We start from the raw sequence: 26,029 nt of genomic DNA on the forward strand, positions 1-26,029 counted from the left end.
TCTCTTGTAATGTGTGAATGATCTAATTCTGTAGCTCCGTTTCCTCATATTAAAGTTTGAAGCATCCAATACAAATGTCCTGCTACCACTTCACTATAGGGCAGTGTTCATAAGACTACATGAAACCTACATAAAAGGGTCATCGGCTTTTATGTGAAAAAAAAAAAAACATAACACCTATGTAACAATAATTTATTGAAGTGAAAGGATGTTACAACAACTGACTTCATTACAGTGGCATGATGAAATGAAATTCATTTCATAAACTATGCTAGGTTATCAGCTTTTTATAACTGTGACATACACAGAGCCACAAACGAGTAGCAAAATCAATGGCAAAAATGTTTTCAATTTGACATCATAGTTTGTTAATACAACCTTTACAACAAATGATTAATAGAGCAAGTTTATAAACGCTTATGTAAACTGCGTCAGTTGTAATGAAATACTTAAGTATCTCAAAAGTGTTACCAATTCCCTGCTTCTTGATTTATATTGCTTCCACATGGCCCAATTATACTTTTGAAACCTCTAGCCACAAAAAATGACAGTTTTTTTAGCTCTGTCTCCTTTTCCTTCTCTGGCTTATTAGCAGGAGTTTTATAACATTCTCTTCCCTATATTACCATGGCACAAAAGCAGAGTTTTGACTCTTATCCCAGCAATTGCTGCAACATCTACACTTCCAAAAGAGTTATCTTTGCAATAGGGAGTATCTTAAATTAAGGCAAATATGCAATGTATCTAATAGTGAGATTGGTCTAATATTATAATCATTTCATTCAGCTAATTTGACTCAATTAAATTCAATTAACTCAATAACTAAAGCCCAGGAAATGAAATTAGCGTATTGCACTGGCAAATAATTTTACCCCCACTGTGCTAGATTTATCTCCATTTAAGATCACAGCAGGTCAATTAAAAACCTGTCATTTCACATGTAATACACTCCTGATTCTCCAACATATGTCAACAAATAAATACCCAAATTCAGAGGTCTATATACAGAATTTTTTTTTTTTTTTCATTAAGCTAATTTAGTCTGGTGATAAGTTTGCCTTTCTGCATCTGCAACATATGTCAGTACATATGTCCTTGCTTTATTTCACCTCTGAAATCGCATGGTGTGGAAGTTTAGTAAGATTTTACTGTGTGTCATGTCTCAGGCTACATGGCACCTACATAAGCCTTCTTAAAGGCTAAGCACCACTTAATGGACCTCCATGAATACTTCAGATTATTTTAGTTACTGACAGATATAAGTATGAATTAAAGGGAAAATAGCAGCTTAATTTGCTTTAAAACTGACAATTTTATTAAATTGACGGAAAAACCCGAGCTCGCTACGGAAATTCTTGAACGCAACTGTGACGTCACTGGTGGACAACAGCTGAACAACGCCACGGTAAAACACCGTTATGACTGACTGTTATGACAGTATCTAGCTAAATAACCAACATTATTCACGACAATAGCCTAGCAATAAGCTAAACTCAAATTTAGAGGTACCGTTATTCTTGTAAATGTGATCGAAGTCGAACTCGAATTCATCCGACGCTATAAACTAACACCAACTAAAACAGGCGAAGTAAGTGTCCTTACCCTGTTTACCTCCATGTTACAGAGGCTCTTGAACACCTTTCGTTGGTGTCCTTACATGCCCATATTGTTGGAAAAGCGCCAGTGAAATGAGCTACAGATAACGGAGTGAGCGGATGGTCCTTTCCAAAGTGCCCGTTTAAAGTTGTCAAATTTAGTCAATTTTCTGGATATTTTGGGATCTTTGGGCCATTTGTGCACAGATGTCCCACTGTACATTGAATGATTGCAGCCAAAAACAACACACCTTTTTGTTATCTTGCATTAAATTAAGTGCAACTTCTAGAGTTGTTGTCCACCATCTACGTCACAGGCAAGACGCCTATTAGAGTTTCCGAAAACCAGTCTTTAAACCTTATTCCTTGAATTAGTGAGAAATAACATGTTTTCTGACTATCAATAAACACAAGTTAGGAACTCAAATTCCACTGTATTTATTTGTTTGACACTTTCATAGAGCTGGTGCTTAGCCTTTAACAACTGACATTAAAGGGAACATTTACTACTGGAAGCGCTGTTTTGTCTGGTTTATATTCAGAAGCTCTGCTTGAAATGGTATGTTTGAGGGGGGAAAATACCCCACTGTTGTTTGTTTGTGGCTGAAGTGTAACTTGTCTGCAAGTTTTTATTCACGACTTACTGGACCAAAACCCTTTGTTTTTTTTACGCATTTACAGACACTGGGACTTTGTAAACACATTAGACAGGTTTAGAGAATGTAATTTGACCGGAGAACTAGCAAATGGTAAGGAAACATCCTCAGAATTTTAGAAAAAGATTTTTTTTGTTAATTTAAATCATGAATGCCACATTTAATCTACCAACATCATCAAACACTCTACATCCTACAATGAAATGCTTAAAAATGCTACAGAAAAAAAGGAGCTTCCCATTACTTAAGGGACTACAAGACAAATCTTTAACAGAATGATGCAGAATTTGAGAACTGCTTAAATATGTTACCCTTCCATCCTACATGACAATCCAAATACTGCCTAAATGTTGGGAACACTTTAAAATACTTTGATATAAATAAGGTCATTAAGGTTCACAGATTCCCCTGAACTCCTGTTCTTCCCCATTGTGAATCAACATAATAGGTTGTAGGTTCTGAGTCACCTAATATTTAGCAGAGCTGCCAATTTGTTGTTCAAATTCTCTAATTATGTCTTTAAGAGACATCCACACTAGGGAGCCTGGTCTACTTAGGGGGTTAGCAGAAGATGCTGGGTACTGTATGTATCGCAGGCCATGTGGGTTTGCACGTTGCATCGGTACGTTAGTGTCGTGCTCATGCTTTTAGTGAAATGCCACATGAATCAGTGATCATGGTGGTAATTGCTGCCTAAGGACAGGGCTGTAGTTAAATGCGATTTTGCTGCACGCGCCGGCCATGAAGCACTTACTCTGCCCTGTAAAAGGTTCATTAAGAGTTGTATTACGGTGGGTATTCAAACCTTTTTTGTGTCACAGATGTCTGAATGGCAGATGCCCGGAACTTTCATTCATTAAATTTAGTGGCAAATCATAAGGTTACAGTTATTATGAGCAGGGATGATGACAGCACAGTCATGCAGAGCACTGAGCCATCGGTATAGGGTGGCTGTTATGAAACTTTAAGGGGAATGACAACAATCATCTGGGAAGTCTACTCCAATGTTTATTTAGAGGCTGTAAATGCACACTGGATTATGTATGCAGAATTACTCCTGCGTCTTGAGCTATATATTAAAGACATCTAACTAGGACTAGATAATTATTCAATGCATGTATATTTATATCACAATATATCATTTTTCAGTAAAATCATTGACCTGCAATAGGGAGAGTAGAGCCTCTGCTGTTGCTACTCTGGGCTCAGCACTGCAGAAAATGCACTATGTAGCTTTTGGAGGAGGGTCCAAAACCACAGCCTCCCTCCCTCTCCACATTGATTTCAGTACGGTGCTGAAAAAATGAATTACAACAGGGGGAGCTCCAGGTGCAAAAACCCATATCTTACCCAGTATTCCTTTAAAGCAACGGGAAACATTAACTATTCTCTCTTGTGTGAATAAATAGGCATGCAGAGGAAGATTCAAAACACTTGAGTTTATTGATCGTTATTTTATACTGAATGAACATTTTCTGTATATGTACTGTGAGTAAACATGAGGTGATAAGGAGATACTGACTTATTGATGAAAACAAACAAAAGAACGTTTTTAAAAAGTGAGTTTTTTGAAGCCTCACCTGAAACAGCACATAATTACAGCTTATATTCAAAACCCAACACAATACATTCATTCCCACAGAAGTAAAATATATTCATCCAACACTCCTATCAGTTCTGTAAAGCATTTGTCTTCAGTACGAAGTGCAGTGAATCATATTATATTTTGGCTAACTCATAGAAAAGGAAATGTGGCCACCTTAGGTTGCTCATAATGACACTGTGTTCATTATCACACCAAACAACCCTTTGGGTTTGTGCAATATTTTCTTTGCATAGTAAATAAAAGTTAGTTCTATAGCTAACATGCACTCTTAATACAATTTCCTTCTGCAGTATGGTATCATATGAGTTTGGGGTCTCCCTTATATAGCAATAAGTCCACTATAGTGAATGCATGCAGCAAAGTAATCACACTCCATGGGTCAGCTTAGAGAAGTGATATGCACATGGATGAACACATTATATGTGTTATCTAAATAAAACGTGTGTTTGTGGGACTACGCATTCCTCCAGGATGTGATGTTTGTGGCACACTGTGGCATAATTTAATCTCATTCAGAGTCCTATGAATTAGGGATGAACAAAACAAGTGTACAATATCCAAACACATTCCTCTTTTATTCTTTGGCATTGACTCAAGAAACAAAACTTGATAATGACAAGCATCATCCTGTAGTAATTTACCCTATGATATACTTCCCATTAATGCTGGTTAATGGCCCTCAATTCACATACTTACACTTCCATTTATACTGCTGGGTAATGGCGAATGATTAGGCATAACATAATGATCATTTACATTTCTGACATTGTCACTATGCTACAAGCTCTAACAAAAGCTAAATTATAATTGAACCATTTAGTCAGTGTAAAATGATATGTTTTTAAAGATCAGCACCTTAACATTTTTTTCAGCCTGTGTAGGGGCAGAGTCCAGTCTATTCCATGCCTGTTGTGATATGTGTAACTCATTAAGGCCTAAATGCAGCTGGGCTCAACTCTTCCAGATAAATGAAGAGATTGTGGATGGAGGAGTCCATGTGGATTTATAAGACCTGAAGTAGCTTTAGCTCTGTGAGTGGAACCTTTCAACCTTTCACAAAAATAATCTTCTCATATCCCAGGAATATAAAAACTGGTCTCCTATCAGTGTGAAAGGTGACATTCTCTATTCATCTCTGTTTACTGTGATGAATGTTCTATACTTTGAACTTTGAAGCACTGGTAGCCATGCAGCCCTTTGGCCAGGGTGATGAGTTATTCTGGTGCTCTGTAGGCTCATGCCTCTGTAGATGGTTTGGTGGTGATGATTTAAGGGGCGTGGTAATAAAGACATTCCAGTGAGTCTGGGTTTTAAAAAATAGGATGGAGTTGAGAAGCTGCACAACAAAGACCTGGTCTGTTTAAGTTTTCTCTACTGTATATAATACTATGTTCAAGTAACTAATGTCAGAAAAGAGCAGCAATAATTGCATTCCAGCTGTAGGTTACTAAAGAAGCATCAGAGGGCCAGGTTTCTCTCACTCCACTAGATGGCGGCGGCATTCGGGTCGTAACGTCGCTTTTTGACATTCCTTGCGGTTTTGGAGGTAGAAAAAAAGAGAAGAAATTAACTTTATGAAAGTTACATAAATCATTATCATATTTCCTATATTTCAAAGGGCATGCAGCATGACCAAAAATACTCATTATTTCTTCATTCTCATCTGTAAGAATTTAACATATTTTGGCATTTGCTTTGAAAAAACATTCACAGTACTCTGCAAAAGTCAGAGACCACCTTTTATTAACTCCAGTCAAATGGCCATTAAGTTATTTATTTTACAGAGTCTGGAATAAGACTGGAAAGCATATAATATACTTAATATTTATTTAATGTTCAATATTTAATAGAAATGTAACAGAAGTCCAAAAAATGACCTATCAGCATACAATTTTCCCCCTGTACATCAATCTGAAGGGTTTTTTTAAGTGTTTTTTATTTTTTTCAGTGAAATCTGCAGAGATGTGTTGGACACTTATTTCATACTCATATGGTGAAAATATGGGTATGAAATTTCTTTTTTTTTTTTTTTCCTTACGTAATCAAGAGAAATGCAGAGGTCTCTTAATATTTTCACAGCACTGTACACACTGGGGTAAGGGTTGAGTCAGTATAGCAGCACAGGATTGGCAATTCATACAGCACCACAGAGCTTATTAATTCAGGCCTGGTCAGGTGTCAAGCTTTTTACTACTTAAAACATGCAGTGTAGAGCAAAAAAAAAAAACTGTGCAGTGCTATAGGTGTCCTGCCTTTGGACTGTGTGTCTATAATGCATCATGATCTTCACAATTAGTATCAGTGTTGGTTAGGCAAACATTTTTAAGGAGAGGGGCAAACACATAAAAGCAGGAAGTGAGGCCAAGTACCATAAACAAACAACAACTAGAAATAAAATGTATGACAAGGTCCAGTGATGAGGACATGAAATGTCTGTCATGCGGACTGGCAGAGAAATGAGTAAGAACAATGAGTGGGCCTTGGTCATGTACTAGATCGGTGCAGTAGTGTAGCCGCAGATATGTACACACCAGTGAGCCTAATACACAACACAAGAGCTGATCAGTGGCAGCAAATGGTGAAATTTAGCTAATCACTAATATAGTATACCAAAGTAACCAATAAAATGTAGTCATGTAGTATAAGAGCTAAAACTTCAGATGCCATTTAATGTTGACCAGACCTATAAGCATGTTTATATTTTTTAATAAACACTATATGTGTGTGAATTTTTTATGGATGTCTGGACTGGGGTTATGAACTTCTGATTTAATTTGATTCATTCATTCATTATCTGTAACACTTATCCAGTTCAGGGTTGCGGTGGGTCCGGAGCCTACCCGGAATCACTGGGCGCAAGGCAGGAACACACCCTGGAGGGGGCGCCAGTCCTTCACAGGGCAACACACACTCACACATTCACACCTATGAACTATTTTGAGTCGCCAATCCACCTACCAACATTTTTGGGCCGTGAGAGGAGACCGGATCAGCCAGAGGAAACCCACACAGACATGGAGAAAACACACCAAACTCCTCACAGACAGTCACCCGGAGCAGGACTTGAACCCACATTCCCAGGACCCTGGAGCTGTGTGACTGTGACACTACCTGCTGCGCCACCATGCTACCCATCTGGCTTAATTTAAGCCATATATTTGCATCAAATAATCGTAACCCCTAACTTTTCTCAACATTACTTTTTGTCAAAGCTTGCATGTAATGGATCAAAACACAAGTTTTGTATTCACATGCATGTAAACTCATAGCTATACTCTTCCAGTTGTTTTGGGGTTCTGCCACAGTTTCTCATCATCAATGATGGTAAAGGTCTAAATCTCCTGTCCCTCCTATGACAGCTGCACATCTGTCTCAGCATTACTGCATTTTGCCTACACGTTTAAACTGTTCAGTTGTGTGTAGCAGAAGCCCAACCCTGGAGTGTGTAAATCATAGAGACACTGCAGTCTGAAAGAGAGGTACATGCATCTGGTCCTTACTTAAACCCCCAGCCTGTCCCCCCCAGCACTATGGCTGCCACCAGGATGGCTCCCGCGATGGAACCTATGATGAGATTGGTAGCACTAGGACCTGTGGGGGTGAGGGGTAAGTTATGGGAAGACATATTTTTTTTTAACTGAAACTAGAACTGAGCATGTATCAAAGCTGTTATATGAAATGAAATAAAACGAGTAGATAGCAGTTAAAGTATCTTCACTTCTGAATTATACTAGTTCATGAAGTACTTTAAAAACTCACGGATTTAATAGCCATATGAAGTATCATTTACCACCTACTATGTCAAATTGTATCAAGGCACTTTAATGTAAAGAATCTACTTATATCAGAAAACGTACAAGAGTTTTACTATTAAAGCCCCTCTTTACTGCACTTTACAGTCTCACATTTCAGGGCCCAGTACAGGTTTCAAATGGGGTTATAATCAAGATGCCACAGCCACTGGACTCTATCAGCTTTGTTGTCTGTCACTGATTCAATCAGTCTCTCTGCCATCCTAGTGCAGTGTCTTTGGTAAGCCAATTATAAACACAATTTAAAAGAACCTCACTTATGTGAATAGTGAAACACAATTGAACTGACAGCAGAAGAATAAAACACAAGGTCAAAAAGAAAATGGGAGAAGAGACACAACAAAGGATTTTACAACCAAACAAACAAAACCACACATTTAGATCGAAACATTAAATCACATCACCACACCACACCACATCAGTTACTGCACTGTCACACACAGGGCAGCAGCACCATGTTTACCACCATGAGAGATGCTTACTCGAGTCCCCACCCAGTGCCTCCAAACAGAACCCCCAGGGCCAGAAGTGTCCCTGCTAGAGCCCCTATCAGCCTGTTAGTGGCCACACTGGCTGTGTATGAGAAAGAAGGATCATCATTACTAACTCTGCTGCTTTCCCTTCACCTGCTTCAGCTACTTGGGTGCATCTGACTGTATATAAGAATGCTCTGCTTATCTTCTTTTACTTAAATCCAAATAATCTGCAGAAAGACTGAGCTACATTTCTACTTGTCATTTTAAGTATTTTGTGTGTGGGTGTGTGTTTGTATGTGTGTGTGTATGCGGATGAGAGAGTGATTACTGAAATAATTGACCTTTTGGTCCTTCATCTTCACTAGGGGCTGTCTTTTTTGGAGGGTCAGGTATACTGCAGTCAGTCCCCGCCCATGTTGCATCACATGTACATGTTGCTTCATTATTGCAAACCTGTAAATGAACCAGAAAACAACAAATCTAGAATGCAAGCTAGAGATTGGTACATGGATTAATCCTTCAAACCTTAGACATCACTATGACAAAGCCAATTTGATATGAATAGTTCTAAGTCAGTCCTTTATATTCATTTGCATAGTAGAATATTAAATCTGTTTTGCAATGTAGAAGAGTTGTCATGTGGAATGGTATTGTAATGTGTACAGTGGTTTTGTGATGGGGTGAGGGTGGGTCACATTTGAACTATTTCCATGACATGGAAATCCAGCAAGAATTAACACAGTACCTTATTCATTATTTTCAATTAGGCGCTGAAAATGACCAAATTTAAGTGGATATGACAAAGAGAAAATCAAATTGTTGTACACTCCACAACTGGACAACATAGTTTCACATCTAATCTTTAATCTCATATCTCTCATAATCTCGTATATCAAGTAAGTGTGTAAGTGCTCACCCCATGATTTGAGCAGATTTGACCATTAGGGCCAGTAGGGCAGGCACTCATGTTGAGGAATTGGATGGGCAGACACTTGCGGTCAAGGCACATCATGGACGGCCCACATGGAGTCCCATCCTCCACATAACCCAGATCAGTGTTGTCATCCAACAACACATGACCACCGCTGAATTATAAGACAATAACATTTGGAAACAGATGCAGTTTAATTTAGTAGTTTTTAAACTAATAGGTCATTGATAAATATAATTAGGTTGAAATTCTGTGATTTTCTTTACTGATTTTTTTTCCTCTCACCTGCATTCAATCAGCTGACCCTGGTGGTTGAAGGTTGTAGGTGTGATATCTCCCTTTATCAATCCAATACGAGGCATTTGCCCAGTATTAGTGCAAAGAAGAAGTCCACAAAACACATCACTGCAAAAAATGCACAGTGAGTATAATGTCCATTGCATATATAATGATATATAGTACAGATACAGACATATATTCCAATTACAGAATTATAAATAAGATTAGAACAGTGCAAAACGCAGCACACTTTGGCAAAGTAGAAAAAAGTCACAGAAAAAAAGGACCCATTCCAGCCAGAGATATAAAAAAGCACATAATGATTAGCAGGGCCCTCCTAACTACTCCATCGTAATGACTGTGAATGACACAATTACTCTATGGAATGGAAAATTTATGGGGATGTTCTGAAGGCCCTCCCCTTTTCAGTGTAACATTCCATATATGTTTGCTTCGTAACTTGGGTTTCCCATGCAAGTTTCTGCACCCCAACACCCAAAATCTCTGAGTTTTATATTAGAAAACATTCATAATTTATAACAAAGTGATGTTAGACTCACTGCTTGCTGCACTGGATATATTTCTCTCCATTTTCACCACAATTCCCTTTCTCTGATCCCTCAGTGTTCAGCTTCTCATAGCAGAACTTCTCTGAGCCCCCAGCCTCTGCTCATATGCAGAGAGAAAAAGTGGACATGATGGGCAGTCAGGAACAGAGGGAGGTGTTTGATGGAAAAGATTGTAAGAAATGCATGTTTTTTTTGTCAGGATAAGGATGTTTATCTTAATAATATTAGTCATGTGTTCCTGTGCAGTACCTGGCAGAGAACCATAATTCATGTCAAAATTTCATTCATTCATTCATTATCTGTAACCGCTTATCCAGTTAAGGGTTGCGGTGGGTCCGGAGCCTACCTGGAATCATTGGGTGCAAGGCAGGACCACACCCTGGAGGGGGCACCAGTCCTTCACAGGGCGACACACAAACTCACACATACGGACACTTTTGAGTCGCCAGTCCACCTACCAACGTGTGTTTTTGTACCATGGGAGGAAAAATAGAAAACCCAGAGGAAACCCACACGGAGAACACACCAAACTCCTCACAGACAGTCACCCAGAGCAGGAATCGAACCCACAACCTCCAGGTCCCTGGAGCTGTGTGACTGCAACACTACCTGCTGCACCACTGTGCCACCCATGATGACATTTCAATATACATAATTCAGTGTGCATAATTTTATAAATGTTTTTTAAAATTTTTTGACTGTTAGGCTCACTTGGTCCCCACACATATTTGCACTGGCTATCTCTGGTTTTACATTCTCCACTATAGCAGCGTCCCTGTTAAAGACAAAAAAAAAAAAACACAATTTAAGCTCCGTTAAATACATGGGATTCCATGCTTTTTAACAATTTTTTAAAACTTTTTAGATTGAAGCCTAAATGCAGTGATCAGTTGTTTGTACAGTAAATCTAAATATAACATAGTACTATTTTACATCGCTAAGTACCTGGTTGAGATGGCAGAAGTAGCCATCCTGTTTGTGGAGGTTTGGAGGACACTGCAAACACAAAGACACATTTTAACTGTAGTGCAAATAAAGCTTATTCATTTTCAGGATAGAACTCATGTAGGAACCAATTTAGTTGTACACGTATAGTCATATAAATTGCCCATAAATTGCCTATTGGGGTTAGAGTTGCATGCACATATCTAGCCACTGGTCACTGACCTGACCAGAATCTCCTGAGCATGTCTCGGAAATATCACAGTCATTCACTGCATAGCGACAGCTGTAGCCTCGTGGGTAAAACTGATGAAACATGAATGGGGAAATATAAATGAATTGAGAGAGAGAGAGAGAGAGAGAGAGAGAGAGAGAGACAAAGAAAATAATAAAAACATGATTAGAATATATTTTGAAAGTCCCTGATTCATCAAAAATGTGTTCTCATACCTCAGAAAACAGAAAAGACAATACATTTTTAACAGCCTGAATAAAGACCAGTTGTTAGAGACAATGTGCTGAATGTGGGAGCGATAAGCAATAAAGACACTGTTGGGAATTTGGAAGGACTTACCAAACAGGTGTTATTGCAGCAGGGTCCATCACTGCAGTGTGCTCCATTTGACAAAGAACATTTCTTGCAGCAGTCCTTATAGCACTGCTACAATATTCACACAATAGAGTGAGTGGAATATTATCATCAAGAAAGCATTTGGAGGAAACGTCAAATAATGAATGTAAAGCACTGCAGTTCATATAAGGCAGAGACCAGTGATAATGTAAGATAATAAGAATGAATGGACATTACTGCAGGATGGTGTGCTAACTCACGGCTCTCACTCCACAGTCACACTCCTCTCCCAGCTCCACATAGCCATTGCCACAATCCGTCGGCTCAAACAGCTTCACATGAGAAATGCGAAAGAACATATATTCTTTTGATGTACACAGAGTTTATTGTAATAAAATCTTAGCCCTGATTAGAAGCTGACCAATACATGAAGTCTAAGTCCAGTTCATATGCTTTTAAAGGTGATCTCAGAGGATGAAGGCATTTTACTGTTTTATATGCACATGACATAGAAATTTTTAAGGCAGCTAGGGTTTGATTGTTGTGCTTTCTTAAAGTAATGGTGTCTTACAGGGGACATAATTAACATGTCACTGACAGATCTGGGGACAGCTTTTGCTGGAAAGACAAATAAAATATTTATGTTAAATATGTTTCCTGATTTTGTTTGACATAAAAAACGTGTAACTTGTACTTAATGACTGTTTTGAGGGGAAAATAGGTCAATTGTCATATTATATAGAAGTACTGGCTATGAAAATACAAACCTTGGTAGGTCTGTTGAAGAGGCAGGATCCTCCTCCCTTCAGAAGAAACTCTTTATAGTCTGCTATACTACATTTAGAGAACTTTCGGGGGCGTTGAACACTAGAGCCAAGGGGAGAGAGAGAAACGCAATACAACAGTCAAACCAAAGCCAAAAGAGTGGAAAATTAATAGGCCCAGGAATATTGTGGCCTGAAAAGTGTTATATATTATTTAGTGTACCACAAAATCACAGGTGTTGATAAAATGATGGAGTGATATTCATCACGTAACGACAGCTACTGTTTGTTGCTAAACAGGTTAATGGTCTCAGGACCATCTGGCTAAATGATCACACCCTGTCATCAGAGAACACACACAGGCCATTATGGACTGAATAAAGCACACAAAGTATAAAATGCCAAAAAGGGACCAACATTGTGGCACTCATGCTAGCTACGCCATATCTAAATCAATAATAATAATTGCAATGGACTTTATAAAGCCACTCTTACACCATAACCTGTCATTATAACTGCAGCTGTGTGCTGTGAAAGAATACAGTAGCTTACCCTGTGTCCTCCATGATGCAGCCCACCCAAGAATCCACACATCCACACTCCTCTGAGACAGAATACAAATACACACACACACACACACACACATGGCAAAATATAAGTACAATGTCTAGAAACAAAGAAAAGGTCCAAAGCAACCATTAATAAGTTTTATTTACTCTTTGAATGGTATATTTTAATCCTAATCTACATCTACAGCACCGAGCAAATGTCTAGGCAGCTAAGATCAATTTCTTTGGACAGTGAATATGTTTTAGAAATTAGAAAATCAATATGTAACATTAGAATAAATGCAAAAAAGCAGTAATTTTTGGAAAATGTAGGTATAAGCTCACAGCTATCCAAATGATCTGTTAAACTCCACCAGATGCCCCCTTAATTAGATTTATTTAAATGAAGGACTGGTTTGCAAATCCAGATTTTAGATGACAAGTAAAATAATAATTTGCAGCAAGGAGACGTACATACAGTCATCACACAGTGTACTTTAAATTCACAGATAATTATAAGGATGAAAAGCATCCTATAGGGATATATCTATCTCTCTCTCTTTCTTTCGGTATGTGTGTTTGTGTGTGCATGTGTGCATGTGTGTGTGGTTGTGCATACTGTTCTTGCTAGCTGCTGGATCCCATCGAATGCCAAGGTTCTGTGCCAGACTCTGGGACAGTGAGACAGCCATCGTCCATATAGACCCATACTGAAAAAACACCATTCAAAATTCACATTACAATACTTGTATAATGCTTATAGCCATTCAAACACTATAGCTACTCAGCCAGTGTCTCAGGCACCTTCATAGTATCAACAGAGCACACACTGCACTGTAGTCCTGAAAATAATAATAACAAAACATATTACTGGCTCTCTTCTGTTTACTAATAGAAGGACAAACAAAAAATAAAAATATTACAATAAGATAATGTAAAACACAGAGGGAAATGAATGAGGGAGTGGTTTGTAGATGAAGAAGTTTTAGTGTTATAGTGAGTACATCTGTGTGACTTAAATCACATTCAACACTATATTAGGAATTTTGTTAATACCCACTATTGAAAGTCTCTGGATTGTAGTGAAGAACACATAAGAAACTGTTACTAATCATTTAGACATAAACCTTAAAGATCATTTAACAGCTCTTTTTTAAAGCTGTAATCTATTACAAAATATTTAACCAATTATGGAATTTAAAAGATAATAAATATGGGTTAGTTTGTTTATCTAACCTCATTCACTCCAACACCACGACTCATTGAACACATCCCACTGAAGAATGCAGCACTGCTCTGACGATAGTGAAAGGTCACATTTCTGTAAATATACACAAAGAAATGGATTCCTTTAGTCAAAAATGAGTGAACACACACGTTTGATTTATCATACAGAAGAGTGGAGGAGTGTCAGACTCACGAGAATAGGTGGACAGCATCTGCATGCTGTTTGATGTAATGCTGACGATATTTGGAAAAGTCTCGCAACATATCCAGTGGCAGCACACTTATCGGAATGTGGTCCTTATCCGTCCAAATCTCCATAGCAACCAGAACCACACGTGTGTTCAAGTGTTCTTTAAAGATCTTCCGTCAGAAAGAGAGGGAGAGAGAAAGACATGGAAAAAGGGAAAACAGGGTGAGGACACAGAAAATTGAAGGTGAGAGTAGATGGGGAGAATGAAAATGAAATAGAGGGATACAGAAAGAAAGTAATCTTAAAGTAAATAAAACGAGGAGAGGAAAAGAGTGAGAGAGAATGATAAAGTTAAAGGAAATTAGGTGTAAATAATGGATGGTCTGACTTGGTCCAAACATTATAAAACACACTGGACATAGTAGAGGGGAGGGGTGGCAGACAGTGAAAAAAATATCTTAGTCAATGAATAGAGATTTCCAGAGCATTTCTATTGGTCTAGTTTTGCAGAGTGTAAACAATAGCTGCTATAAAAATGAATATACATCAGCTGATGCTAAGTTATCTGCATGAGTAAAGTTCCCACTGACAGTAATAATTACCAGCTTCTAATAAACCTAAAAACATGAATAAAATATAAAGACATAAACCTAAAGGCATAAAAAATCTAACATTTATTTCATTCATTATCTGTAAGCGCTTATCCAATTCAGGGTCGCGGTGGGTCCAGAGCCTACCTGGAGTCATTGAGGACTCACACCTACAGACACTTTTGAGTCACCAATCCACCTACCAACGTGTGTTTTTGGACTGTGGGAGGAAACCGGAGCACCCGGAGGAAACCCACGCAGACATGGGGAGAACACATCAACTCCTCACAGACAGTCACCCAGAGCGGGAATTGAACCCACAACCTCCAGGTCCCTGGAGCTATGTGTCTGCGACACTACCTGCTGCACCACCGTGCCGCCTTCATTTATTTCATACAATCATAAATCACAAACAATCACAGTTCCTTGCTCATATGTTAGTTGTTAGTCATTAACAACATACAGAATTCTATCATGGTTCTAAACTAAGTATTGTAAAATGCATCCAAATATAATCTTTAGGATGAGGATTTTAATAGGAATCTAATGAAACCTAAGAAAAAGCTTATTTCAAAAACCAATACCATCCAGAACTTTGGATAGATCCACATTGTAGGTGTCTATTATTTACTTGAGTTTCGTTAACAGCTGACAAAGCAATTAATCAATAAAACAGCAAAAGTACCCATCAAAACATTACTTCATTCATTATCTGTAACCATTATCCAGTTCAGGGTCGCATTGGGTCCAGAGCCTACCTGGAATCATTGGGCGCAAGGCAGGAATACACCCTGGAGGGGGCGCCAGTCCTTCACAGGGCAATACACACACTCACACCTATGGACACTTTTGAGTCGCCAATCCACCTACCAACATGTGTTTGTGGACTGTGGGAGGAAACCGGAGCACCCGGAGGAAACCCACGCGGACACAGGGAGAACACCCCACACTCCTCACAGACAGTCACCCGGAGCGGGAATCGAACCCTCAACCTCCAGGCCCCTGGAGCTGTGTGACTGTGACACTACCTGCTGTGCAACCGTGCCGCCCCCATCAAAACACAAAATCTAAATTTAAAATATGCAAGTAAATTGGTCCGTATTTTCAATTATCAGAATTTAGCACATTTAATATTATTTGTGGGCGGCACCGTGGTGCAGCAGGAAGTGTCGCAGTCACACAGCTCCAGGGACCTGGAGGTTGTGGGTTTGATTCCCGCTCCAGGTAACTGTCTGTGAGGAGTATGATGTGTTCTCCCTGTGTCCGTGTGGGTTTCCTCCGGGTGCTCCGGTTTCCTCCAACAGTCCAAAAAACACACGCTGGTAGGTGGATTGGCGACTCAAAAACAAAGTGTCCGTAGGTGTGAGTGTGTGCGTGAATATGTGTGTGTCTGTGTTGCCCTGTGAATGACTGGCGCCCCTTCCAGGGTGTATTCCTGCCTTGCGCCCAATGATTCCAGGAAGGCTCTGGACCCACCGTGACCCTGAATCGGATAAGCGGTTACAGATAATGAATGAATGAATGAATATTATCTGTACTGATAACAAAATATTTGTTTCAGATAAGCCTTAACTGGTAGATGGAAACAGAATGCCCCAGTAAAATATATCTGCAAAATGTTTCAGTATCTGCTTTAGCAAAATAAACAAAAACTATTCATCAGAATGACATCAAGGCATGACCAGAGTGTGAATCAACTCTAGTTATAACTGAGATTGAAATACTGAGCCTTCATCAAATCATTCAAAGTGTAACCTGTGCCAGGACAAGCACACAGTCAAGAGTTATCCAGCATCACTAAACATAGATGAATCAATATCAAACGGGTTAAACTGAGAACACGAATATGTCTATTAGTGAATGTTAATATTAACTCACTGCATCCACCAGGTTGACCACAGACTTGGCAAAATTCCTAGTTTGCTGCTTGGTTTTCTGCCTTTTAAACTGTGACACACACAAATAAAGGAAAATTAAGTGATGTGTGGTTAAATGCACATAAACACTTAAATGATTGGGAAACCAGTTACTGGTCTACTTAATAAACCAATTTTTTATTTTGTACTACTCAGTTTAAAAAATACCTGTACTCCTACAGAAGTAGAATTTTACAGGTTGTTTATTACATGTAATCATTTACCATAACTAAATGTGATTTTTACTTTCCTGAGTACTTTCAGTCGAGAGTGGTTTTCCACATGCATATTTGTATAAAAAAGGATTCTAATTTATAATAATCAATATTTTCAATCATTAGTATAGTATATTATATAGTATATTTTTTATTGCTATATTAATTTATAAGATGAATTATCCATTGCTATATGTGACAGCCATAAGCTGCTGTGCTGATAACACACCTCTGTGTTTAGAGATTAGGATTTTGGGGGATTATTTTTTAAAAACACCTCAGCAGGTCTACAAGTTTCTCCCTACTTAAATACTATTTAGATCTTACAATTTTGTACATTTGTTCATGGTATTGCAGTGCAGTGTATTTTTAATTTCAAAGGACTTGTTACACCTAAAGTAAACACCTGTAAAACACCTGTAGTGTTTGTTCTTCCACACTTAAAAAACTATTACTATTACTACTATTACTGACACTACATCAGTTTGTTGTGTTTGTGGTATTTTTGATGAAGTGATAAGAGCGCCCTCTTGTGGACCATAATTTCAAAAACACAGGCCAAGGGCTCTCCTCCCCTTCTCCTGCTTCTCCAACAGGGCCTACAAGAATCTGTGACTATTTACTCACGCACTCAGCCAGAAAACACAAAGGGAGAGGGTCTGAATATGGCCAGTAGCATTACACCATGCAAAAGAGGTGTCACATAAAGGTTATCAAATAACCCATTTTCCATATTGATAAATATTGGTTTTACACCATATGTTTGGGTGCTTTACCCCAGTATTTTTTCAGAAATATTATTTGTCATTATTCCAAGGCCCAGGATGTAGCTTCACATTCATCATCAATTTTATAACTGCATTAGTGGTTCAAATGTAAATTGGTCTCTCAGATATCGCTACAGATATGTATAGCCTATGAAATTAATAAAATTGTTCATTTTTATTTTATTAGTATTATATAATATTACTTTCCTTACAATTTTATGCAGGATTTGAACATACAACCCCAGAAACCTGGAGGTGTGTGAGATCGAAACTGTTGCACCCCTGCAACCCTGTCATGTATTAGACAGGAGTGCAAATTGGAGTTTATCGTATTTGTGGGACCTCACACAATGATAAGATGATTATTGCAATTGTAACACCATGTTACTATCCAAACACAGAACCAAATAGTCAATTAGTTATAGGTTTTCATTACTACACATTCCAACTCTAAAAGTGTTAAATGTTAGTTCATGAAATGACTATATGGAAAAATGTTTTTCAAGAATACAATTTAATTATTCTATTGTTTTACTTTTTAAAACCTCCAAAATTGGTATATGCAGAACCCAACTACTATTTTTGATCTCATTACTCCATAGTCCTAGAGTAAAAACACATTAAAGTCATATCCTGTTTCCCCAAAAATGTTTTTTCAAACTCACATTGCTATTTCTCAACTTCCCAAAGCAAAAGCACATGCAAGTTTTATCCTGTCTAAGTTTGTAATAAGAAATCTGTGCTTTTCCTCCATATTATGGACTGTTCAGTTCTATACAAAAGTTTCTTTTAACCAGTCAGCCTAGTTTTGTAGTATTTTTAGATCACAGTAATTAGTAATCTTATTTTTGTTTTACTCAGTTACATTTTATGTACTGTTCTGTGACTGATCACATTATGGACGATTTGCATTTTATTTTAGAGCAGAAAGATCCCCAAAAAAGAAAAACACAGCAATAATAATTAATTTGCTCTGGTGATTTTACATGTACAAAAACCTCCACTACATTTCTAGTGGTTTCTTAATAACTGAAGTATATCATTTTTGGCCTGATACTTTTATACAGCTTGTCAAGTTATTACATGAATCTTTATTTTATTTCATTTTAAAACTCCTTCTATTTGAGTACAAATGTACACTAGTCTACACGCTTGCTGCTAGCACAACATAGCTCTTTAAAGATAAATAAATTACACAGCTATCCCTCAGACAAATACACACACACGCACCATATTATGGTCACTGACAATCATGAGCTCGATGTACTTCATCTCTTCAAACACATTCCTTGGCATCTGAAAAAGAAACAGACATTATGTAAGAGGCCTCACCACATGCACAGCATTACGAAAGCAAAGTCTGAAACACCACTGCTGTTGCCAAATGACCATTTGTCCCAAGACTAATATCTCATTCAGTATCTAGTTCAGTGCGCTTCATGTTGTGGAATTTCAACCCATGTCTAAACAAACAGTCAGTCATTAGTAAAATATCTACTCTGAGCAAGAATCTCCACAGACAACAGAGTCGAACTTAAAAATAAGGGTGTGTCCACAGCACTTATTACAGCCTTCTGTAGAGGGAACTGCACAATACAGACAAAATAGCACACCAGTAGAGAAGAGAAGGCACTCCAATGTCTATGGTTATATGTGCCTATAAAGCTCATTTTAAGGTTTGGTAGGTTTTAACGTACAAATATTAAATGTAAACAATTTATCTCTTGTAGAGCATGTATTTGGGGTCTCTCAGGTCACAGTTCATAGTGCCCATACAGCTATATATTTAAATTCTGAATATCCGTATTAAGATTCTGCTTTTCCCTCAAACTCTTACACTGGTAATATAAATTGTAAAAACATAGTAAGACCTTGAGTGACGTAGTGATTACTTCAATAGAACGAAAAACCAAAGCATTTTTACTGGTGGTGTAGAATAAGGTAATCACACTTTATTCTCACTAAGATATAGATTGGTTTACATTATTTTGACTGTTTGTTTAACCTTGTAAATGTCTTTGAATTCATCGAAACACCAAATGCATGCTTGTGTGTTGTCTGTTTAGTCAGGATAGTTACAGCAAACAAAACAATTGTTGTTGTTGTTGTTTTTTTTTGTAGTTAATGTTCAAATCCAACAATATCTGTACAATATCAGTCAACCTGAATCAGAAATTAGTTTGAGGTATTTCTGAGAAAAGCAGGATTTTCATTTGGAGGCAATACATGATTTTGCAATTGGGATTTAATTGGATTGTGAAAAGTGCATGTTACTCCATCATGAGATGACACTCATCACAGCCTTACAGAATGGTAGAAAGCAGCACAAATACAGCCTGATATCTGAAGAACCTCATTGGTATGTACATGAACAGCAATTGCCAATATAAATGACCAGCAAATAAAAGTCACTACACTTGGATTAAACTTTGCAGAGAAAAAATAATGTTATTTTTGAATGAAACACAATAACGCCCCAGCAAAGAGGAACGTAGTCATGTGTCTGGCAACACATCTGTGTGTTAGTGCCCAATGGAATGGTGTGGGTGAGGTTGTGGAGAAGGAGGCCTTTGCTTGCTTACAGCTCGCTTTTTCCTGTGTCTCAGCCAAGACATGTCATTCAGTTCAGACCACAGCAACTCCTCATTTCCTACACACGTACACAAACACACAAACACAAATCTTATCACCAAGTTTTGTTTTGTACTTTCAGAAAGTACTCTGTGTTCCCCTCATTGTTTCAGTTATCATTTTAAAATTGAGATAGATAAAAAATATGAAGTTCCTAGTCAGGAACATTTTAGTGCTAAATAACACATAAACAAAATAATGCCTCAATAAAGTTAACATGAGTGTTCGTCCCTAGTTTATGTTCTTATCAAAACCATATTCTGAGACCAAATTACATAGGATTTTATCTGATTCCTGCTATAAAACCACATATTTTGTGATGGGGCACATTTAATATATTTTTTTATAGCTTTAGTTCTTATCAAACACAACTAACGCGACCAATTATACAATATAGTAGAACAGTTTGTTGGTTCAGTTAAGAAGTTATTCAAAGTGCTTTCACCTGAAGCGTTCAGTTCTAGAGAAACATACTGTGGCAGAATTGTTAGCAGCAATGATTTAAACAAAATATTTATTTTTGAAATCAATATCACAATTATTGCTTCAAATGGTTGCGAATACATGGCCAAAGCCAGTCTACAACATATTTGTTACATCCATTAAATTAACACTGAGAATGTTGAGAAGTTTACATTTTTATACTAATGGTGTTGATTTAACACTGGTGAATTTGCTGTGTATAAACACTCCAATCATGAAAAAGAAATAAATCCACCCAATTTCTGTGAGTCAGTTGAAAGAATTTGGTGTCAAGGATCATAGGCTTCTATGTGCCGTTTGGGTGGCTGCCTCAATGTAACATCACACTAGGGAAATTTGCATAGATCCACCCTGGCATTTGTGCAGCAAGAGCCAGACCACCCTATACGCTCACTACGCACGTTGCATACAGCCCCGCAAATTAAGGAAGGCCCCCTGGTCTCAAGTTAGGGAACTATCCCTAACTTATCCTTCAGGAAACGAAAAGAGGAAAAAACACATTCCACGAGACTGATCTTTAGGAACAGCAGTGAAGTAAACCTGAGACTGTTCTTCTCCAGGTTGGATTGTAAATAAATAATAGTCTACATATATAGCCGCGGAAATATATTTAGAGGTGGTGTGAACTCCGTGCAGCGTGCAGCTGCCTTCCAGAACCTTACAAGCTTTGCAGTGCCACAGTGTCATGAACCAAACTTTGAAGCTGAAAAGTGAACCTATACTGATGTTTTAATAATGTCTGGTACTCGTTTAAACTTCCCCAAACACACCAGTACAGTCTAAAATTTGCTTCCTATTTCATACCACTTTAAAAATGATGTCATTATTTCCAAGAGCTAAGTTCTAAGTTGAGTTTTTTGAAATTTCAGTTCCATATTAAATGCTGCCGTTACATTCACACAGTCACAATAACACCAGCATATTTGACGTTTTTGTTAAACACCTTAAAGCATAAAAGGTACTTACCTACTGGGTAATATAAGGAGAATTAGTTGACAAAATAAAACCATTATACCTGCACTGTGGACATAGTTCATATCACTTTCAATATAAAGTTGTTTTACTTGATTCATTTTTCTGTACACATGAAGCATGCTTTGTATTCATTACACAGCAGTACAAAAAGATTTGACCTCTCCATTTAATCCATCTGTGGAAGTGATCACACAAATACCTGATGTGGCAGGCAGCCACCTTGGCACCAGGGTTAGGTTCCTTCCTAAAGGGTGCTATAGCCTTAAATATGAAGGAGGAGTGAAATGCTGTTCCTTCTCACCCACTGTTGTCATTTTTCTGCCTGTTTCTTGCCTGTTTCTCTTTAGGGTTCAGCTTGCTCTCTGTATCTAGCAGTGTCTTCGTCCAATGTAGGTAGAAATCCTATTTCTACTTGTTAGGATGTATTGTCTGAGCAGTTGTCAAAGCACTTCTTAATGTCTATCTGGATAGCAGCATCTAATATATGACATTGATGTCAATGTTACATCAAATACTTTGTTTAATAATTGCAATTTAATGGAGTTAATATGAAAGGAAAATCTTGCCTAGGGAAGTTTCTAAAAGGAATGGATGTTTTTCACATTATTTAAAAATACAGCTCGTGTAGGGTTATATTAATAAAGCTTGCTTACTTTAATAGAAATAAAAATCAAATCAAGGTTACTTTCATATCATTCTATGTGGGGGAATATGTTTCAAAAGTATGATTACGCCACTGTTATTTCAGGTTTCACAGAAACAAGTATGTTTGACTCAAGGGAGCAATAACTGGAAACTATTCGGAGAATATCTTCCATCATTCTGTTGGAAACCCATTCTATCTTTAGTCTATTTTGCTAAGCCTGTAGTCATATTCACTGTTATTAGATTAGGTCTAGATCACAAAATCAGTTTTCTGCCTGTGGGACATATGTGTGTCAGGAAACAGTTAAGCAGCAGGAACCGGAATGTAGAGGAGGCATCCCACATGTGTTTAGCAAGACTGGGACACTATCCACTAAGCAGTCAACAGAGACAGATGTTAAACTGAAATTACAACATGATTTCACTGACCTGTACTCACAGGAAAATATAACGTTGGGGAGAGTTTTACATAATTTTCTCACTGGCAGTTCCACCCATTAGCTAATACTCCCCAAACCACATAGTGTTACCACAGTAACCTGGAGAATGAGAAAGAACAGTAACAGATGTGCACATTTGCTAGCATCATTTTAGATGATGGCAGGGAGAAGGTTGCCATTCCAACGGAGAGAGCAAGGCCTATTATGTGTCATTGAACTCCTGCCTGATGAAACAATGGGGATCTTACAACCTCCTGAATTTAAGTGATAGAAAAAAGGTCTAGTGAGTATACCTCTATCTTCTGGATCATGTGATGGCAGCAAGCTGGGGGTCCTGCGCAGTGTGTGGGGTCTAGCAGCTCCATCCTAAAGCATGTACACAAAAGTAATTAACTGGATTGAGTGATTCTAACTTAAAATATTTTGAAAAGTTTGACTCACTTAAACAATTCAATTAATTTCAACTATTTCTTCTTTTTGAGTTTGTGTAACAGTAATATTTTGATTTGGCAGAGTCCTGGTTGTGGTTTTAAGTAAAAATAACTGGATATAAGAGATTTTAACTGAACTTAAATGTTATGAGTTTATGCAGCATGACGTCTGAAGTCACAGATACAGGACCAGTGCATGAATTTTCAGCCGAGATGGCGAATGGTCTGGGGTTCACTGCTTTTAGTGAATTTGGACAGTGTTTATTTCATGTGTTTATTTCAGTGCAAGGGGCGGTGGTGCCACAGGTAGAATCACTGTCACATAACTCTAGAGTCCTGAGAGGATGGGCTCGACTCCATCTTTACAAACTAGGCACTTAACTGTATTTTACAGGTGTTATTTAATTCATAATGTTTATTTAATACATAAAATAATTATCTATTTGCACTGATTATATTTCACGTTATCTGCCTTTAGATAGAAATTTTCATTTTCATATAATGACATATTACCTTTTTACCAGGATACCTTTTTTTATTAACTATATTACTGATGCTGGCTTTTTAATATCATCATTCTGGACACATCTAAAAATATTACAGTTTCCTACTTGTTTTTTTTAAATATGTGACATTGCACTACAACATTCTCTCTTTTTTTTTATAGATACATTATATAATGACTCCAGACTTTTGAATGGTGATGTATATTTTAGTCACATGTCTAATGTGTTTTATTGTGAATATGCAAATTACGTTCAAAAACACTGTCTGTCTTGTACTGTATTAGGAAGATATTAACAGTTCTCAATGTGTTGTTTGGGATTAATGAAATAACCCCCAAAAAGTGTAGTCTGCATTTCATCCTGAATAGCTCTCACTGTAAGCTTATGTGCTTCATAAAGTTGCTAAGTTGCAGTCACCAAGAGGGTGATTAAAATAATATACGGGTGAATTCTGTGGCTTGTATAGTCACCTTAGGAATCAAAACAATGTTCATGTTACAATCATCAGTCTTCAAGGTTAGTCTAGACAACTGTCTCTAGATCGCTGATTGCTATGTATATCACTGACCAAAAACATTTCTACTCAAGCACGTAAATAAAACCTGTGTTATACTATACATTGTGTTCATTTGTGCCCTGTGTTCCCCTACATTTCTCTAAAAGTTCGAATGAGAAATTATAAGCACTTACAGCAGAGTGAGTCTGATTTAAAGGTTCAATCAGATACACGTGAACTCCATCATCAAACATGCCACTGGCAGCCACAAATAGAGAAGGAAAAAAGCAGCAAACATCACTGAAAAGATTTTGAAGAAAGTGAAAAGATTTTGCTGAAGTTTTACTTAAGTTAAAGGCTAAGCACCAGCTATATGAATGTGTCAAACAAATAAATTTGAGTTCCTAACTTGTGTTTATTGATAGTGAGAAAACATGTTATTTCTTACTAATTCAAGGAATAAGGTTTAAAAAACCGTTGGTCCCGCCCCCCCAACTGTTTTCGGAAACTCTAATAGGCGTCTTGCATGTGATGTAGATTAGACGTTGCACTTATGGCTGCAATAATTCAATGTACAGTGGGACATCTGTACACAAATGACCGAAAGATCCCAAAATATCCAGAAAATTGACTAAATTTGTCAACTTTACATGGGCACTTTGGAAAGGACCCTCCGCGCACTCCGTTATCTGTAGCTCATTTCACTGGCGCTTTTCCAACAATATGGGCATGTAAGGAAACCAACGAAAGGTGTTCAAGAGCCTCTGTAACATGGAGGTAAACAGGGTAAGGACACTCACTTCGCCTGTTTTAGTTGGTGTTAGTTAACGTTAGCTTGACTCGCTAAACTCGGTGCTCAGATTATACTCGGCTACGTAGCTGCATTACGGAGGTTTATAGTGTCGGATGAATTCGAGTTCGACTTCGATCACATTTACAAGAATAACGGTACCTCTAAATTTGAGTTTAGCTTATTGCTAGGCTATTGTCATGAATAATGTTGGTTATTTAGCTAGCTAGATACTGTCATAACAGTCAGTCATATCGGTGTTTTACTGCGGCGTTGTTCAGCTGTTGTCCACTAGTGACGTCACAGTTGCGTTTAAAGTTTCTGTAGCGAGCTCTGGTTTTTCCGTCAATTTAATTAAGTTGTCAGTTTTAAAGTAAATTAAGCTGCTATTTTCATTTTAATTCATACTTATATATGTCAGTAACTAAAATGATGTGAAATATTCATGGAGGTCCATTAAGTGGTGCATAGCCTTTAAATAGGATGTTGTGTTGTTATACTTACTGCAGGCCATTGCAGGTTGACAGAGCTACACGAGAAGTGTCAATCTCTCTCACCTGACCCCGGTAATAACAGTGCTCACCACCCTGGCAACACACACACACACACACACACACACACACACACATAAACACACAGGTTTGTTCTCATGTAATTGTGTGGTTGTTACATATATTTCTCTCATTATGTTTACCTTTACATTATACATAGGTACTATGCCTAGTCCTAACCCTACACTAAACTTAACATATGTTTTACTTTAAAATTAAATTAAGTTACACTTTGTGAACAGGTTTAGGTCCCCACAGCATAACATATTTCTGATGCACACACCCCCACACACACACAAATGACACATGAGCTAGGGATTAATGATTGCAATGTTTTTCAGAGAATACTGCAGATACAAATTTAAACTGCCATTATTTTGTAAAAATAAGAGTAATTATTTGACTGTGTGGTGTCTTCATGTCTGCC

General features: G+C 37.7%; 1 protein-coding gene and 1 long non-coding RNA gene across 4 annotated transcripts in view; one reads left to right on the top strand and one right to left on the bottom strand.

Moving 5' to 3' along the window:
* LOC136710405 (uncharacterized) overlaps positions 1 to 10,551 on the top strand; it is a 22,260-nt gene extending 11,709 nt beyond the window's left edge. Inside the window, exons 4-5 of the long non-coding RNA XR_010804628.1 lie at positions 9,376 to 9,497; positions 9,980 to 10,551. This is a non-coding gene — a long non-coding RNA (uncharacterized lncRNA). The remainder of the gene's footprint in view (positions 1 to 9,375; positions 9,498 to 9,979) is intronic.
* The window catches only part of LOC136710402 (disintegrin and metalloproteinase domain-containing protein 23), a 36,313-nt gene continuing 13,989 nt past the window's right edge, over positions 3,706 to 26,029 (bottom strand). Inside the window, exons 5-26 of one of the 3 annotated variants that reach the window (XM_066685900.1) lie at positions 25,556 to 25,638; positions 24,456 to 24,519; positions 23,122 to 23,194; positions 20,237 to 20,304; positions 18,885 to 18,950; positions 16,635 to 16,703; positions 14,170 to 14,336; positions 13,986 to 14,070; positions 13,369 to 13,459; positions 12,754 to 12,805; positions 12,205 to 12,304; positions 11,698 to 11,769; positions 11,441 to 11,527; positions 11,092 to 11,172; positions 10,870 to 10,920; positions 10,636 to 10,699; positions 9,916 to 10,021; positions 9,362 to 9,481; positions 9,062 to 9,230; positions 8,487 to 8,598; positions 7,358 to 7,448; positions 3,706 to 5,388 (exon numbers count right to left, since the gene is read on the bottom strand). In XM_066685900.1, the coding sequence (XP_066541997.1) occupies positions 5,343 to 5,388; positions 7,358 to 7,448; positions 8,487 to 8,598; positions 9,062 to 9,230; positions 9,362 to 9,481; positions 9,916 to 10,021; positions 10,636 to 10,699; positions 10,870 to 10,920; positions 11,092 to 11,172; positions 11,441 to 11,527; positions 11,698 to 11,769; positions 12,205 to 12,304; positions 12,754 to 12,805; positions 13,369 to 13,459; positions 13,986 to 14,070; positions 14,170 to 14,336; positions 16,635 to 16,703; positions 18,885 to 18,950; positions 20,237 to 20,304; positions 23,122 to 23,194; positions 24,456 to 24,519; positions 25,556 to 25,638 (1,917 nt within the window). In that variant the 3' untranslated portion in view covers positions 3,706 to 5,342. Of the gene's footprint in view, positions 5,389 to 7,357; positions 7,449 to 8,151; positions 8,243 to 8,486; positions 8,599 to 9,061; positions 9,231 to 9,361; positions 9,482 to 9,915; positions 10,022 to 10,635; positions 10,700 to 10,869; positions 10,921 to 11,091; positions 11,173 to 11,440; positions 11,528 to 11,697; positions 11,770 to 12,204; positions 12,305 to 12,753; positions 12,806 to 13,368; positions 13,460 to 13,985; positions 14,071 to 14,169; positions 14,337 to 16,634; positions 16,704 to 18,884; positions 18,951 to 20,236; positions 20,305 to 23,121; positions 23,195 to 24,455; positions 24,520 to 25,555; positions 25,639 to 26,029 lie in introns of all 3 variants that reach the window. The other 2 variants (XM_066685901.1, XM_066685902.1) reach the window with 2 other exon arrangements.

Source organism: Hoplias malabaricus, chromosome 12 (genome assembly GCF_029633855.1).
Source record: "Hoplias malabaricus isolate fHopMal1 chromosome 12, fHopMal1.hap1, whole genome shotgun sequence".
In the NCBI taxonomy this organism is placed as follows: domain Eukaryota; kingdom Metazoa; phylum Chordata; class Actinopteri; order Characiformes; family Erythrinidae; genus Hoplias; species Hoplias malabaricus.